The 18,533-nt window shown below is 40.3% G+C and overlaps 1 protein-coding gene and 1 long non-coding RNA gene across 2 annotated transcripts; one reads left to right on the forward strand and one right to left on the reverse strand.

The window, feature by feature from the left end:
* Window positions 1-1,948: 1,948 nt before the first annotated feature.
* Window positions 1,949-10,937, reverse strand: PSMB3 (proteasome 20S subunit beta 3). Its single transcript, XM_072403992.1, has 6 exons — window positions 10,781-10,937; window positions 7,550-7,734; window positions 6,739-6,846; window positions 4,223-4,400; window positions 3,182-3,276; window positions 1,949-2,082 (listed from the first exon to the last, which is right to left on the reverse strand). The coding sequence occupies exons 1-6, from the start codon at window positions 10,781-10,783 to the stop codon at window positions 2,034-2,036; spliced, it is 618 nt and encodes a 205-aa protein (XP_072260093.1). The 5' UTR covers window positions 10,784-10,937; the 3' UTR covers window positions 1,949-2,033.
* A 121-nt stretch (window positions 10,938-11,058) lies between these two features.
* Window positions 11,059-17,383, forward strand: LOC140325893 (uncharacterized). The gene is made up of 3 exons (XR_011919743.1): window positions 11,059-11,386; window positions 12,715-12,892; window positions 13,274-17,383. It is a non-coding gene; the product is annotated as an uncharacterized lncRNA (long non-coding RNA).
* The last annotated feature ends 1,150 nt before the right edge of the window (window positions 17,384-18,533 follow it).

An 18,533-nucleotide genomic window follows, 5' to 3' on the forward strand; every position in this document is an offset into this window, starting at 1 on the left:
GTACTGCCCTGCGATTTTATTGCCAGTGTGAACATAGCCTAAGACTACATACACAAGCCAGGTGATTCTCGTCTGTCTCATGGCTGATATCAAATGATAATCTGGCGTTTAAATAGCCCTCGTTGTCCGTGGTTCCAATGACCATCCTGGTGGATCGATGGACGATGAATAATGAAAGTGAAGGGGAGAGAGCGCAGCGGAGTGCCTCTCCCTCATTCTCCCCCCTCCCCTCTTCAAAGAGCAGAATAGTACGGATGTACAGTGCTTGTTCATGCATTGTGCAGTGATTTCTTGTTGGGAAGGATTGTGAAGGATCCTTTCCAACGACAATTATTGCATGTGTGTACAGCCTTAGAATTAAAGCAACATAGTAAGCCCGCTGTACACACAGAATAGTCATTAGGTTACCTATCACATAAGTAGTAGACACAGCAGGCCAACAATGGTGCTGAAGTCAAGTGGTCCAAAAGTGGTCAGGGCAACACATGACAATTTTTCTTCCCAGTTGCTTGTACCATGGGTATTTAGTAACCCCCGAAATTGTGAATGCTTCCTATCTCCCCCCTATACTTTGTAATGCCCACCCCCTAACATGCACCATTTTTCTGTTGTTTTACTACAACACCCCAACTATCTAATACTTTTTTAATGTGACCAAGCTTCCTTGTGTCTCATGTTTTACAAAGAGTGTATAGTAGTATTGTAATCAATGTCGTGATGTCATTAACAAGGGATTCCAATTCTAATCTGTGAAGATGGCTGGGATAGAAAACTGCCCTTAAATTTTACATATAGTATCTGAAGAAAAACATGCAGCAATGCACATAATAAAAACAGAACCATTTGTTCACAGCAGTTTTCTCCAATGGGGAGCAAAGAGTTACTGATCTGTATGTAGCTCTGTGACTCCCCTTTCAGTATGAGGATAGCTCCATGTAAAAGCAAGCTCACAGTGAGAGTCAGTTTGTCAGTTCTGCTTCCAGACAATGGGGAGTGAAAAAGATAAAAAGTATATATATTCCCTCCTCTGGTGGCAGAGCTGGTTGGCTGCCTGTAGTCACTGACAGCAATTCCTACACAAAGCCCAGCCTAAGTGGTTGTCTGGTGATAGCCGAGTGGCTAATAAAAAGTGCTGGGTGGTAAGTCTGGTTAAAAGGGACTGGGGAGAACACTGTATATGGAGATGGAGCAATAGATAAACAGTCGTCTGAGAAAAGGAATGGAAAAAAAAAAAATAGGACTGTTGCTGCTGACAAGTTCTGCGGCACTGAAATCCCAGGCAGAAGTATCAGCTATGTTTGCAATCTCCTTTTTGGCCCACAATGTATGTTATAGGGATAAGTGGAAGAGGAAGTGTTCTATAGTCCAGAAGAGATAATTGGGTTAAGCTTACTGTGTGTCGGCAGCTCAAACAGAAAGTTAGAAGCAAAATGTATTTCTGAAGCAGCCATCTTCATCCAGGAATCCTCCAGACATTGCCAGGGGATCCCTGAGCTGAGGCTTACTGACACCCTATAGGGAGGGAAAGCCAACACCAAGTGGCAGAGCCAGCTGCACAAAACCAAGGACCATTTCTGCTGTCTGTAAAAGGTGATATTCTAACCACTAAAGGTTGGAGGGGGGTGCATTGTTTTTACTAGCAGCTAATACAAATAAAATTTTCCCTGACACCGGATTATTTTAAGGGTTAAAAAGGTTTAGAAAGGCTGTTCTAAAGGACCAGAATATTTGAAGGTTTAAACATTGGGAAAAATAAATATATTCCAGAGAGGTACAGATATATTTTTTGTCCACACACTTTATGTGAGGTAACTAAGGCTTTTAATACATCTATGATCTTTGTGATCTAATTAGATTTGCCATGCTGTACCAGATTGGCAGAACTACCTGTGTACTCTGCTGCTTACTGAAATTTCTACCAGTCACTGATATAAATAAAAAAGAGCCATTTGATTTAATCCATAATTAATAAATTGATTTATTAAAAAAAAAATTGTTGCAGTGTTCAGCCCAAAGAACAGTTTTAGGAGAGGTTAATCCATGCGTGCCTTCAGTGTCCGTGTGGTAACTTTATCTTTTTCTCTGCAAAAAGAAAAGTACATTTTAGAATCTGAATAAATTTCATAAAACATTTGTATACAGCAAAATGATATATATATATATACACTTGGGTCCATAAATATTTGGACAGAGACAACTTTTTTCCAATTTTGGTTCTGTGGGTTTTTTTCTGTTTTTGCAGCTTAAAGATGCCTTGTTTCATGTGCATGGAGAGCTCCTTTGAGCACATGATCACAGCAAAATCTTCCACATACACCCCCCCCGAAATCAACTCCAGGCCTTTTATCTGCTTAATTGATAATGACATAATGAAGGAATTGCCCACACCAGCCCATGAAAAAGCCTTTGAGTCAATTGTCCAATTAATTTTGAGCCCCTGAAATGAAGCGATTGTGTTAAAAATGCTTTAGTTCCTCACATTTTTGTGCAATCTTTTTGTTCAACCCACTGAATTAAAGCTGAAAGTCTGCAGTTCAACTGCATCCGAGTTGTTTCATTTAAAATTAATTATGGTAATGTACAGAACCAAAATGAGAAAAAAGTTGTCTCTGTGCAAATATTTATAGACCTAACTGTATTTATATTTTTTTTTATTTTTACAGTTTTATTTCTGCTGTAACCAGGTCAAATTTCTTCTCTTTGGACAGAGGTAAAGTTGAACAATCGGAATGGAGGCAGAGATGTGGCACAGTATTAATAATAATAATATTAATAAACTGTATTTATATAGCGCCAACAAAGCGCAGAGCTGTACATTAAATAGGGGTTGCAAGTAGCAGATAACGAAGAGCTCAGAGGAGCTTACAATCTAAGAAAAGGCAGTAAGGCACAACGCTGAACCAAAAAGTCCAGCTGCTTAACTGGGTAACAATAACTTGGGCAAACTTTACTCCATGAAGTGGCTAAACAGCAGCAAGGTTAAGTGTTGTAGAATGGGATTAGATAGGTGGGAGTATGTACAATTAACCTAACTTAAAGTGGAACTAAGGACATAGTCAATAGCATTAACACAACAGTTGTAACAGATGCTTTTGTTATACCTAACACTTGGCAATCAAAATAAATCAAACTTGCCAAGACTATAAGCAGTATATGACTATAATAAATTACTGATACTCACATGATATGTACAACCACCCCCATTCCAGAAACAGCATCTCTGTCCACAGCATTCAGCATGGCCTGCGAGATGGTTTCAAAAAGGTCCTCTGGCTCCTGGAGGGAGAAATAAGAGAATATTGTTAACAAACACCAAAAGGAAATGACAATACATGGTTATCAAGTAGACATTTTGGTGGCGATATCTTTTTTTTTTTCCCTGGGAGTCGCTTTAGATCTGGCTTTAAAAAGTAGAACTACAGTCCATCCTAAAAAAAATTACTGAACGGCTTTTTCACGGCATAGGAGACTGAAGTCTTTTAGTCTGCTGCGAGGCATTTTTTCTGTTTGTGCGCTGTGCATGCAGTGTATGTGTATTTCATTCTAAGATGAGGTGGCTTCTATTCCCATATTTTTTTGGATTCATCTCTGGAATTGCTGGAATTCATTGCTTCATAATAAAATGGAAACCATAATTATTGTGAATCACTTCTCACCTTCCATTAGTAAGCAAGTAAAGCATACTTATAGTTTAGGTAGGTAGACAACCCTTTTATGTAAGGTAAAAATTCTGTAGTTTTTTTTTTTTGTTTTTTTTTAGGTGCAACACCCTTTTTTTTCTTTTTAAAAAAGGGTGCAGCACCGCCCCCTAATTCTCGTTCGCCTAGACGGTCGAAAATGAATAGGAGCGCTAAACCTCTCGTGATACCTACGTCAGGCATCCCCGGAGGCTCTTGGGCGCTCCTTCTGCACTTGCCAGAGCATCCAGGGCGTACATAGAAGGATCCTTTTAAAGAAAAAAGAAAATTTGCCTTTTCACGCATGCGCAGTGAGACTTGCAAATTTTCTTTTGTCATCCTACGTCACCCGATCCCGCGCCTGGGTTGGGTGATGTAGTATGAAGAACTCGGAGCACCGGCCCTGGGACGATGTCGGGATGACGCCGGACCTGATGTAGGACAACCCCGGAGGGATCAGGCTGCCCTGCAGGATTGAAACTTTAAAAATATTTGCAATCAAAAGTATTGTTCAGGCTACTTTATGTAAAACCTTTTACACTCACCAAGTCTGGCTCCCAGAGAGATTCACACATGCCATACATCTGTTCTGAACATGTCCCGCTAACTACAAAGTCTTCAGTCTCCATTGGGCATCCAATAAGATCCAGGGAGCAAATGAATGGCTCAAAGGTCTTGGGGTCTAAACCAGCAATGACTGGTTCAACATAGTAAGGACCAAACCTAGTAGAGAACAAGAATAGATATATCTGAGATACAAATGTCTTCACAAGCTATATAACACAACAACAATACGTATAAGTACATGAGTTCCAATTCATAAATCTCACTGTCAGTCCAAGGACTGGGACTTACCAGACCCTGGTAAACAAGAACCCTTTTGAAAGGCAAACAGTGTTCTTGTTTGGCGAAAAAGATGTGATCAGGATTACTGCACCAATGAGAATTAATTCTGGCACTGCCTTCATTGAGTACGATTTTGTGACTACTAATCAGTTATGTCTGAGACTACTGGAGCACTTTCTGAAGTAACCTGAAGGCGCTGACCTTTAATGTGAGGTCAGATATAGCGTATATCACGCAATCATTTTCAAATCTCTCAGAATGAATTACATTTTGGCACATAGAGGACTCCCTAAAAAAATATCCAGTCCAAATTGGTCCCCTTTGCCAACCTTGGTTGCAGTCAAAAAAATTCTTATGATCAATGAAGAATTTGTGTATATATATATATATATATATATATATACACACACACCAGGGGGATAACAAATTCCACCCTGTATCCAAAGACTTTTGCTCTGTGCTCCAAACTTATAGTAGAAAAATTGTAAATGATCTGGAATGGAACCATGGGGTATTGCCAATGCCATAAATATTATGACCTGTGTAATAACAGACTGTAGTCTATGGTGACAACTACAGATACTGATAGTAAATAATAATTAATGCCAACCCATAGTTTAAATATATAGATATAAATAAGAAGAGCAGGAAAGCTGCCAAAACCCCAGTGTTCCTGTTCTTATTTATATCCATATCAGTGCTCAATCCAGAATTTTTTTTAAGCCGGGTGGGAAGAAATTTTAGGTGGGTGGCAGCCCCTGTATTGTGACCAAACTCTTTGGTAACCACCCAAAAACAGCCGGGTGGGTGCTGAAAAGTGCTGGGTGGTGCGCCCAGCTAAAAGTGCCTGGGTAGAAGCCTTCATATGGTGACAAGTAAACTTTATAACGTAGACAGCACATAAATATGCACCATACTGTTGATGATCATGGTCATTGCTAACCATTGTTCAGAAACAGCCAACATCCAAGTTGATCCACTGACTAAAGTATTTACCCAGGGCTTTGATGTCAGAGTCAGGTCTATACATTTTTGTAAACTCCAATGCCAGATAACAATAGTTGTTCCGGCTCCTACTAAACAGCCCTGGATTTAACCACCACTCAATGGAGGCATCATCCAGCAGAACCAGGGGCACAGGATAGGCAGATGGTTTAAAGTCCCAAAGATAAAGCAATTTTTCTGCTGCTATCAATTAGAATTCATTGACATACAATGCACACAACATACTCAGGACAGCTGCATTCTACACACAACATACTCTGGATCACTGCCTAGGGAGTTGCATGTCCTATATTCTGGCCACCACACTCTGCCTATGTTGTACCCTAAATAATACATAAGATCATAAGATTAACAGAACAATTTTACAGATGTCACCAAAACATGTATAGTGCCAAAATCTTTTAACACCGTCATCTGTTCTGGTGTCAACTAAAGGATTTTCTCTGAATTCCTGTTTTTTTCTGGGACAGAAAGCACGCAAAAAAAAAGTTTCTGAAAACAGAACCTGGATTTAAAGACATTAAAAGGTAGCTGTAATTAGAGGTATATGGGGGGCCAGATTTTCCAACCTTCCTATTAAAATGCTAGTTATATGCCATCAATGCTGTCCTTACTTTCAATGACCAATCTGAAACAAGTCAAACTGTGTGAGTTCTGCAATCCTAAATATTCCTTTAGTACAAGTTTCTATACTATATTGCTAAGGCCTGTGTTCCACAATGTATGAACCCTTTACAGAGAAACCATTAAAATGTTATACAAGAGCTGTTTTCAACTGACTAATTAGAACATCATGAAAACATGAAATTTCTGGTCCTAAAAAGGGACATAAAAGCTGATAAAAATAATTAAAATATCAGTTTGGTGAGCCAAAGAAGTCAAAATCCCTGGAATTCTGGCAATAAATAACAGGTATTTTGTGTAAACATACTTTCCCTTTTAAAAGGAAAACGAATAGTCACCACATTTAAAGACTGGTTAGCTGATGTATACTACGGTAATGATCTGCCTTAGGCAAAACTCTTGGAGAATTAGAGGTCGTAGGAAACAGGCGTTCCCCGATTTATGTGTTGCATGATAGTTTAAAGTAGTGAAGCTAAAAATTCTCCAAATCACTGCTTTGGTGAACTGGAAGAATTAACTTCTTTTATGCAAACTCAACAATTTCAGACACTGCAACCTTCTAACAAATTAAATGTGCCTCTCTTACCTTCTCTCGTATAGCAAGTTTGAAACCATGCTTTTGAAAGTTTTAGGTTTGATCTGACGCCCTTCTTTGAGCTCATAAAGATTGAGTCTAAACTTTAGGCGCTGGGACCTGCAAAATAAAATGCAGACATGTTAAATTAATGGCTTTTAATTCATGATAAAAAATGTGAATTCACAGATTCCACAACCTCTGCTCCACCCTGCCCCCGCAATAATGTAATATATAGTAAATACAGAATATGCCAAATCAGTTCAGTTCCTTGTTGCATAAAGAGGGTCTGGGACTCGCACACTTTGCATCCCCCTATGTCTTTAACACTTTGCCCCAGTGTTAGTGTAACCTGAAGCCTGTAATAGGCAGCTAGATTATCTTGATCACCAAAAAACAACCATTAGATACACATGAGAAAATAATGAGTTGTTAGTAAACCAGGTAAAACAAAAAACATGCATGGGTCAGAATTGTCATTATCAGGAAACCTGCCTTGAAAAATGCCATATACTCATCACTGAAGTTCCATGAAAGAAAGTGGTTGTAAGGAAGTCTCAAGAACTGATATACAAGAATATTGTTTATGATACAGAAACAAAATGTCAATCATTAGGGCAAAAGGGTCCTCAAATTAAGGTGCACAATGTGGGAAAGTTCACTAATCCTGATCTGGTCCTTTGAAATCTTCTTTTGTAGTGTAATGGTGGCCAACCTTATTTGGATATTCAGCTTTACATGGTTATACGGTATTATTAGGTATGTGCAATTCTTGTATGTTATTTACATATCCCAAATGTTTGTTTCTCAGAAAAACCCTTACACTGTCTGCACATCAGTTGCCAAGCCGGCCAGTCCAATATACAAGCGATCACCCATGGGAAAGATCTTCTGGAAGTCTGTTGTCACCATCTGAGCTTGGATTCCAAAGCGTCTATCAGCGGCTATGGCCACGCAGTTCTTTCCTTTCATGGCCATGACAGCCCCTCCGTTATAGCTCATAATAGACTAAAGGAAACCAGAAGAAAAAAATGAGTACTAGAAAATATATACAATACTAAAAACAAAACAGAAATCAAAAAAACAAAATTTCCATTATGCTTGGCTGAATGGGTATAACAGAGGTAGTTGTAGGTGGTGGCAGCCCCTGTATTGTGTCCCAACTTTCAGTAACCAACCAAAAACAGGCGGGTGGTTAGTGAAAAGTGCTGGGTGGTGCGCCCAGCTAAACTGAATTTACTTGTAAGCCCAATACAGAGGCCTTCTTTTTGCGTGAGGCACTGAATTTCTGTGATAATGTGACTGTGATCATGTTGTCCAATAACATCTGTACAATAATAATCAGACATTTTGCTACAACGTCTGGTTCTATCCTGTGGGTGTAGATTGATATGTGGATTTTGGGGATGTCCTGTGTTGTTTGCCTGTACGACTGGCTATTTATAGTGGGCATCTTTTGGGACATTGGGGTTGTTTTAATGGGTAATGGATGTGTGATGACTTTCTAAATAAAAAAACTGGACAATAGGGGCAGATTAAGACCAGGATCGAGCAATCCCACACCAATACTGGCAGCGGTCACCTTGCCAGCCACTTGGTCTCTCACACCACAGCACTGGTTCTTAAAGAATCTGCACATTTGACAGCAGTGAGCAGTACTGGCCGCTCACTGCTGCCCCAATTCATTCTCTATGGGGCCAGTACTGGCCGCTCACTGCTGCCCCAATTCATTCTCTATAGGGCTGGTACAGAAGCAGCGATTCACTGGCATGAAGAAGTGGTAATCTCACTGCAAAACTGAATAGGAAGAGCAGCCATAACTTGATCAGGATTTGTGGGGCAGACGTCAAACTGAAAGAGAGGGCTCTAAACAAGAATTTAACCTTTTTTGAATTGTGAACAGGAAGTCAGAGAAATTGGTGATACGTCAAGATCATACGAATATGATATTCTGTGCCCAAAATCACTCTAAAAACACAAAGGAGCCGGTCCCTTGTAATGTAAATGGTTTCTGTTTCCAATATCCAAATTATCTGATGTAACCCCTATTCACTGTGAACTAACATCCTCTGGGGCACTCGCTTAAGACCCCTCAGCCTTGCACGGTTATACAGGTTTCTATCACGTATTGCAATGATGTCTCTGCAAGCTTCCCATAGGGTGCATTAGAAGCTGCAGCACATCAGACAATCCCTTCTTATGTCCTGGACTGGAGGACATCCAGCACTATCCGTTCCTTCCCTCCCCGGATATATTGTCCCCAGGCCCTTTCATTCATTCATTAGAATTCAGTTCTGTCAATCATAGAGACTCAGCAGGCACCGTCTTCGTGCTTATAATTGTACTGGACAGGAAATGAAGGGAAATCCTGATAGCAGAACATTTTTTGGCAGGAGTCTAGAACAGTAATCTCCCTAGAAATTATTTTAAATTGGATAGGAAGAAGCTGTAGGGGGTGGCAGTGTCTGGATTATGACCCAACTTTAGTAACCAACCAAAAACAGCCGGGCAGTCACTGAAAAGTTCCGGGTGGTGCGCCCAGCTAAAAGGGCAGGTAAATTACTGCACAATCTTATAGTGCTGCCGCTGTTCCTGGTGCAGAATTTCCTGCCTGATAACCTGATGTCACCAAAACAATGAACCTGATTTATTAAAGCTCCCCAAGCTGGAGAGGATACCTTTTCATCAGTAAAGCTGGGTGATCCAACAAACCTAGAATAGATTTCATCAAAGTCGTTTGCTAGCAAATGGATAAAATCCTGGACCAGATCCATTCCAGGTTTGCTGGACCACTCAGCTTCACTGATGAAAGCGTATCCTCTCCGGCCTTGGGGAGCTTTAATAAATCAGGCCCAAAAAGTGAGGATAAATCTCTCTAATTGAGTACCTGAGGTTATAATCCTCTGCTTAGCCACTAAAAAAATGGACAGAATTGTGTCTGAATCTAATAGTTGTGCGTTTATAAAGCCACAATCACCGAAATATTCCCTAGTGAAGAACCTTTCATATCCATGTATTTCAATGTCATGGATTGATTCTCCACTAAGGAATATTTCAGATTCACTGCTTTATAAATAGACCCTATTACACATGACTACAGGTAGTCCCTGGGTTGAGGACATCCGACATACGGACGACTCCTAGATAAGAACGGGGCTTCCCTGCTCGCTCCTGTGCAGGATGGAGGCTTGGAGGAGGGGGGCGGTTTTCATGACTTCATGAAATCTTTTGCTAAACACAGCTGAGGTTGTGGGTGATCTTGGGGGGGAGGGGAGCTCTTTCTGCAGCCTCTGGTAACACTTTAATGACCAAGACAAACTCTGCAGTTGTTTCTTTTTACATATCAAAGCACAGCATGCTCAAGAAGTTAATAAATGTCTGGACTCCATAATTTTTTTGTTTTTTTTTGCTTTGTTTGTGATAAACTCACAGTGAGGATTTTATACAGTAACTGACACCATGCTGTATAATATTATGTTGAGACAAACATCTGTCCTAATTGCCTTTATTAAAATAATGTACCTGTTCTGACTTACATACAAATTCAACTTAACAAATCTACGGTCCCTTATCTTGTAACCCGGGGACTGCCTGTATTTTGCAAACACTTCTTGCAGCCAGTAGGTGGCGCTGTCCTGTCGTGCTGAGATGTGAAGGCCCTAGGTGAACTTACACCTCTTGATGGTCAGTTCGGTTTTATTACAAACATGAAGAATGATTTAGCTGAGGTGATCTGAGCACAATGCTAGGTGTTATAACAATTCCCTATCACAACAATCGTAACACAGGTATCTAAACCTTACTACAAGAGCCTAAGCCCTTTATTCCCATACAACACAAGTTTATTATTAGCAAGGTGAATCAAGCTTTTCCTTCCTTTCACAAAAGTGAACATACTTTCACCCTCGGCGCTTATGGAGGGACCAGTGATGCAGCAAATGTCTGCTCCATCATTGCCGAACTGATATAGAAGACACAGGCTGTGCTACCTCATCTATCTCCTCTCCCTGCCCAGGTCACCCCGCCATTATCCCCCAACCACCACAAAACTCACCATTTTTACTCCGGTACGTCGGCCCTCTTCTACCCAAAAATGAAACTAGCGACCGGTCCCTGAAGCGACACTTGGACACGCCCACCGCAAATTGATAGGCACCGCTGCCACTCGGTTTGTTCGTCGATTCGTTAAGAGACCTGTCAGTCACCCGTGATTGGTCAATTGTACTAATAGAGGCGGGCAAAAATGAAATCAGCTCAGTCATAGAGGGCCGCGGTGTTTGCTGGTTGGAGGAAGGACGGAAATGTTCCTAAAGCATTGTGGGTAGGGGCGGCCGGAAGTAGGGCTGTGATTGGTTGCTAAGCGTTTCTGACGGATGTAGAATTCATGTTGGTGTATAAAGGGTTCAGCTCCGGTAGCGACATGCTAATAAAAGTGACAGGATAACCTTATAACTGGACTTTAAGTAGATAATTACTTCAGCCCTCACATTTGTACACCTCTATAGGCCTAGCAATGGTTACATTTCCACTAAGGGCCCTTTGACATAAAGTATTACACACAGCTTTTCAAGAGCATTTGCTTTGTGATGTCGTTGCAAAAAATACTTAATTTCCTAATTCAAGCGGACTAATTTTTACCTGGATAACCCTTCTATATAAAGTAAAAATGTCTTTATTTTCGTTAAATGCCTTAAAAAAAAAGCCAAGTCCCCCCCCCCCCCCATCTTTAATGGGAGCAGGCTGCTCCTGCGCATGTCTGAAGGTCGAGCATGCTTAGAAGGGGCTTTCCAGTCGCATGCGCAGTGGGATCAGAAGTTTTTATTTGGTGTGCTCCTGCCCACCCCATAAATGTCCTAGTGGCCATAAAACTTTGCCGACCCCTGGCCTAGGTAATCATGAATGAATGGGAGCACAAAGCCTCCCGGGACACCTACATCACACATCCTGGGAGGCTCTTGGGTGCTCCTTCTGCACATGCCTGAGCACCTCGTGAATACGCTGAAGAAGCCTTTTTTATGGGGGAAAATGTTTGCCGATCTCACGCATGCACAGTGAGATCGCCAAGTTTTTTTCTATCCTACGTCACCTGATCTCACGCCTGGGGCGGGTGACGTAGGATGAAGAAACAGGAAAAGGAAAGGAAGATGGCGGCGCCCGGCTCGTGGGCTGATGCCAGAACGACGTGGGACCCGACAGCAGAGACCCCCGGATGGATCAGACTGCCCTGCGGGATTGAAGGTATTTTTTTTTTTTTTTGTTTTAGGAACTTTTGGATTTAGTTCCTCTTTAATTTTCAGTACCAAAAGCAGGAACCCGAGCCACACTGGGGGGGAAATTACAAGGGAGTTTTAAAGCTTACCTGTTCCCCACAGTGTCCTCCAAGCGATGCCCAGCATCTGTGTCGCTTGGCGATGCCTACCCGGGTCTGCACGTTGGGGATGCAGATGCCGAACAGGCATGGGAGGGAGTATTTTTAAATGTTCCGCTTTGATATTTAAAAATCCTTATTATTCAGAGCGCCTGGGAGGTTAAATATGTAAATCAAATTAATCAAAATCATCATGAAGTTGAAGAACCAATTATTGAAACGCATGGATCTGGAAGATTCTCCACCAGGGAACATCTGATTCCCTGCTTTATAAATACAGCCCTTTGATGTACTACATAACCACTCCGCTGGGGTATTTTGCTACTGTTTGGATATTTTTTGCATACGGAATTCCAAGTCAAACTTAAAGCGCACCTAAACTCAACATTTTTACTTAAAAGTAAAAATGTTTTTTTTTTAAATGCAACACCCTTTTTTAAAGGGGTGCAGTACTGCCCTTTTAAGTCTTATTTGCTGCAGCGATTAAGTCTGAATGGAGCGCAGAGCCTCCTGGGATACCTACGTCACCCATCCCGGGAGGCTCTGTGAGCTCTAATCTCGGACATGCGCAGAAGGGGCATGCGCAGTGAGATCGGCTCTCTTTTTTTCCCCCTTTACAGTGGCTGTATCACCCAATCTCACACCTGCGCAGTGCAAGATCTGGTGAGAAAAAAGACTGGAAAGAAGACAGAAGATGGCGTCGCCCAGTGCTTCCTCTGTGCCAGGACGAAAAGAGGAATTCCTTGACGATGCGAGACCGGAAGGACCGAGGCCATCGAGGGATCTGCCGGATTAAAGGTAACTTATTTATTTTTAGTTTACTACCACTTTAAAAGCAAAAGCTATCCACCCACACAATCCTGATGGCTGCGATTGTTTGAGATCTAACTGATTTCTAATCTAATTGTTATTGTTATTTTTGTGGATTGCTGTATTTTTGTTGTTGCTTCTTGAAACAGTTACACGCTGTGCAATGTTAGGAGCCTTCTATCCAAGAAAAATACAAGTGTACATATGGTGCTGGGGAGAGGCCCTACATGTAATATTTTGCCTTCCCTGCTTTCTCCTTTCTCTCTTAACATGATAATACCATTCAATAAAACTTTTTGTGTTTTTTTAAAAGATAATTTGTGTAAGATCCAGTGATCAGTAAGTTTCTTGTTTACTTGTGTATCATAGCAGATCATGGCTGGATGGAGGAGTCAGCAAAGATCTATAAAAAGCTACCAGAAAACATTACAGCACCCTTGGGAGCAAGATGTGGAAAAGTATTTATCAAAATATTTAAAGAGATGTCAGTCTGCGGGGGTGGGCATTCCTAAACGGATTCATTTACATGAAAATGCACCCCTCTTCCCACCGTAAGATTCCTATCTCCTGTTCTGGAGATTAATCCACATTCAATTACACTGACTCTAATGAGCAATGGCATTAAAAAAAAACTGACAGTGTCTCTAACCCTTCAGCACTTAACACAAATAGGAAAATTGCTTCTAGCTCCACTTTAAACTCCTACTTTAGCTATAGCATGGCACTAGATAGGTGCTTTGGTGCCATCTCGTGGCTGTATAGTATTACTACATTCTTTTTACTGTGATATAGATTTTAAAAAAATAAAATAAAACAATTTTCCTTTCCCCTGCTTTTCTCCACATGGCCCCTTTTATGATGAAACTGCTGCTCCCACCTCCTCTATATGCAGTGTAGTGCAGGGCAGTGAGATCAACGTCATCACCATACAAGTCCCAGTAACAGACCTCACAGCTCAATCTGAACCATCCTGGAACTGGTAAACTATAGCTAAAATATCATTCTTCCCTGCACTACTGTACAGAGCGAGGGAGGAAGGGGGTGTAGCAGCTTTGTTATATAGGTTATAATGCCAACACTCATGGTTCTTTAAAAATCCTTTTACTATGGTGTCATACCAATTGACACTGTGTATGTGGGCCACATTGGTCCCTTTTTAGGACAACAGACAACAAAAAATACAAAAAACTTTTGTTTCAATACATACATCCTAATTACTTATTGGTAACAAACTTGGGCAATTAAGGCCACAACCTCCAGGGTTCCAAATTATATAAATAACATACCCAAATATTCATATCATCATAATGCCAAGTTGTGACCATCTATCCCTGCAACTACAAGGGAATGACCAGGAAGTAGTAATAATGATGTGCAATTAGGAAACTGGAAGTAACCCCCAAAAAAAGAACAATAAACACCTCACACTGAACAATCATTCCCCACTGCACATTATAGAAATATTTATTCTTGTGAAGGCCCCGTCCAGTCTTGGTGGTCACACAGGAGGTGAGTGAAAATTTCCCTGATAGATCAGTATTGTACAGTTTGTTTTCTGTAGAAAAAAACCATAGCATAGAGTAGAAAAATCCATACCTTGCCAGTATATTGTAAAGTAGGACCCTTGCTCTTTGTATACAAGCAGTGATCTCTCTGTAGTCAGAGCTAAAGATTTTCAGTCAATAGGGAGCTTAAGCTTTTGTTAGGATTGTGTGGAGAGAGACCACTGCTTCCCCACAGAACTCAAGGTTCCTTTTCTGCAGTATTCTGGCAGAAGGCACAAATTTCACCGTGGCTGCTTTTTTTTTTAGGAAAACAAAGGACAATAGTTTGCACACCAAAAAAAACTTTGGCTTTATTTAGCTAATTTATTGCATTTATGAACCATTAAACCTCAAGCACCTATATATGTGTACTCAGCAGTAAGCAGGCAATTCACTAATGTGTCAGTCATGTGTCAATAACTGATCCTCATAATGCAGCTGATATGGCCATTTCGCTGTATATAAGTCAAGGTCATTGATGTTTGCTGTGTACGTTACTTGCCTGGCTGGTTTAAAGCTTCATGCTACTGCAGGAATCTCTGTATATCAAAGACAGTAACAAAATAAAAATCAATTGAATGCATTTATTGCTTTAACCTTTAGAAGTGTCATACCAGTCCTTTGATGAATCGCAGCAAAAACATGCAAGAACCCGACTGCTTTCATCGGACTGAAGCTGGAGAGGTGTAGCTGTGTCCCTTCCAATACAATAGGGCAATAGCTGCACCTACCACTTATATGTATCCCTTTGTAATGATTTATTATGTTGGCCGTGCCAAATACAGGAAATGTGGAGATCTGTTATTCAGTGACACCCCTCGTTTATTAACCACTCTGAGGCATTTGGTTACAAACTTAGTATCAGTCAATATACCACTGCCAGGGGCAATCTGTCAGTCTGGGACAATGTTTACCATACATTGGGCCTTAATTGGGGGAAATTAAACATTAGGAGGTGAATTTATACATTTTTTGACTGTGGGTTCCCGTTTCCTCAGTTTCCTTTGCTTGTAATTTGCTCTTCAAATTTACCCATCCAAAATTCATTAATCTATTCTTCAAAATATCTAGGAATCAGGCATTGTGTCCTGTATTCAAATTCAGAATTTCATAGTTTTTAGGGTACAATTGTCACCACAATTGCTTGGGATGTCTGGGGGACATACAGGACAAGGTCCCAAAACATAAAAGTGTTAAATAGCATGTGGTTTTCTTAAAAAATGATGTTAAATTATAGGCAGTAATTGACAAATTTTAAATATAAGTCATTGGAAGAAGCCCACTTCTTATGTTAATTTCAATGTTCCTGAACATATGAATGTCTCCAAAATTGCTGGGGGTATAAGGGGACCTAAAGGAGCATTTTTAAAGCAGGAAAAAATGTTCAGGTATAGGGAACCAAAATTAAAAAAAAAAAAACATTTATATGGCAATGAATTAGTCAGTTAGCATATGAATGACATTCATTAGCATCACAATAGGGTTTTGTCTGATGTGACACTTTCACACATTGCTTGGAAACCTATTGTATTATAATGGATTGGGTGACAGTTGTAGTACAAAATAATTCAATGTTATTTCATGTTAACATCAATAACATCCCTATTTAATGTACAGTGCTGCGTAATATGTTGGCGCTATATAAATCCTGTTTAATAATAATAATAATAATAATGGTTGTAGGATGTATAAAACGTTGTATTTTGTTGTCTTTACATTTTTTTAACTGTTTTCTTACTTCTCCATCCACCTCTTTCCCAACCTATTGCCATTGCCACTAATCTGTTATTATTTATTTAAATATCCTCAGTGTTCCAGAAAAGACAATTTATCTAATCTCCGGGTATTAAAAAGCAAAAAAATCTTTCGCATTGATGATAAAATACTCTTCCTCAATCACTGCTTTCCACTAGCATACCATAACACCTTGTACAACTTCAAATGGTTAGCATCCATACTAGAAAATCAATATGTCCTTTTAAAACCAAAGCCCAGGTAGTGACACATGTTCTGTAAGTATGGAAACATGCAGTTGATAGTCGATCTGGGCTTTTCATACTCACTCCATTATCACCCCAACTATGGGTGCATTGTCACAAATAACACTGCTAGATGACTCAGAAAGAGGTCTGGAGGGGTCATATTAAAATGTAGCTTCTCCAAAATCTGTATTTAGCCTCTGCATGTTCACCTGAATTTTATTAGCCACTTTGATAATAATGCTTCTGTAATTTTTATCAGGTCATAGGCAATTCATGCAGGAAATGTAGTAGCAGCGTCAGTGTCCTCCTATGGTGTTGAAGTCTTGGCTGGAGTGTTGAGTTGCTTGTCTTCCTCTCCAGAAAAATTTTCCATCTTCTTCACTGACTGCAAACTATCCCAGCTGCTTAGATGCCGCAAATACAACATATGAAATTGGATCACTTAACAGCCACATTGCACTGACATTTGTAAGAGACACAGATGCTGCCAGATGCTATCTTACCTTCTCATTTTAAGCACCAGGATTAGGAATTCTAGCTTCCCACTGTGTGTGCATTTCTGGTATTCTGTGGCTGCCGATATACTTCTGCTCTCAGTTTTTTTTGATAGCAGTTAAAGTTATTAAGTTTTTTAAACTTGTTTTAAAGACTTTGACTCCAAAACGTACCATAACTCTGAATATATTTTCTATTTGTAAGTACTTACAAGCTGGTCAATCTTTAGCTTGTTTGCATTTGATTGGTTGGAAAACCCAAAAAAGCTCACTAGAAGTAGAAATGTAGAGTGTCTGACTGAGAGATGGCTTCCCTTTTTGGGGACATAAAAAAGGCTCAATGACTTAACTGGTCAGATCCTATGACACCTTGGGGCTGTAGAATAAAATGAGATGTGTAATAAAATGCTGGTGTTTCCGTATGTAATTCTTATGGTGGTCCTAAATAAAAATATTATATATCTACTTGTCTTTTTTTCCTAACCTATTTAAATTAGGTTACTTCTATTCACAGAACCCTTGTGTTACAGAGTTACTGAAAGACAATACTGCAGAGACATTGCGTGTGACTATAGGACACTGTAGCAAAAACTTGGGTATGGCCAAGTCAAAGTGAGTGTGTCTGTTAGGAATGACATAGAAGGTGTGTCACAGTACTGATAGAGGGGTCACAGCCAGAACGGAGGAACTACAAGCAGGAATAGGTCACTGAGTGGCCTTATGAGCTCCATACAGGGAAATGCACATACCACAAAACACACATCTCCACCAACCTGTCCCTGTGTTCTTGGTGCCATTCATCTTTTTTCTTGCACCTTCTCCTGTTGCATGACACAGTGTCTGTCCAAAGCCACCCCTTCGCTCTTCTCTTTTGGCATATGTGAGTCACTTTCAACGGGTAGCCATTTTTTGTGCTTTCCTTTTCCCACACTAGACTGCTATTAGAAGCATGAAAGCTATACTAGTCCCTGTTTGGGCTGAAAATAGTGACTCTGCCATTACACTTTAGTGGCCGAGTGAAAAGAAGAGCCCAGTGCCCAGAAAGCTGGTACCTCCATTAGAAAGCTTCCTAGGTATTCCAACCACTGTATACTGGTGGAAAATCACTTTTAATGCCCCTATTAGCTTGTCCCTGATTTTATATTGAGGATGATAGGGGTCATTTATAATTGGTCTGCTCTGCACTGCTTTTATTGGTTGTTCCACATCCAAAGGATGGTGGTCTGCTTCTGCCATTTTTCATTATTCAATTACAAAGTTGAGATTTATATAGAAAGGGTTGGTTCCTATGCTCCGGCAATGCATCATAGTGTATGTTACATACATTTACATATCATATCCATTAAGAGAACCTACAATGTGCATTGGTACAAAAAAAAGGATGTGGAATTTCAGACAATTTAGGTAAATGTACCACAAATATAAAAATAGGCAAATCTTGCATGTGTTAAAAGCAAAGCTGTGAATTGGGCTGGAGCAGCACAAGATTAACACCACATATGGCGCTTTGCAAGTTCAGTTTTGCCCCCCTTCCCCAAGATTCCAAACAAAGACTGACGAATAATACTGTGCAGAGTCCAAAAACACGAAAAATGAAGAGATACAGAGA

This window comes from Pyxicephalus adspersus, chromosome 3 (genome assembly GCF_032062135.1).
Source record: "Pyxicephalus adspersus chromosome 3, UCB_Pads_2.0, whole genome shotgun sequence".
In the NCBI taxonomy this organism is placed as follows: Eukaryota; Metazoa; Chordata; class Amphibia; order Anura; family Pyxicephalidae; genus Pyxicephalus; species Pyxicephalus adspersus.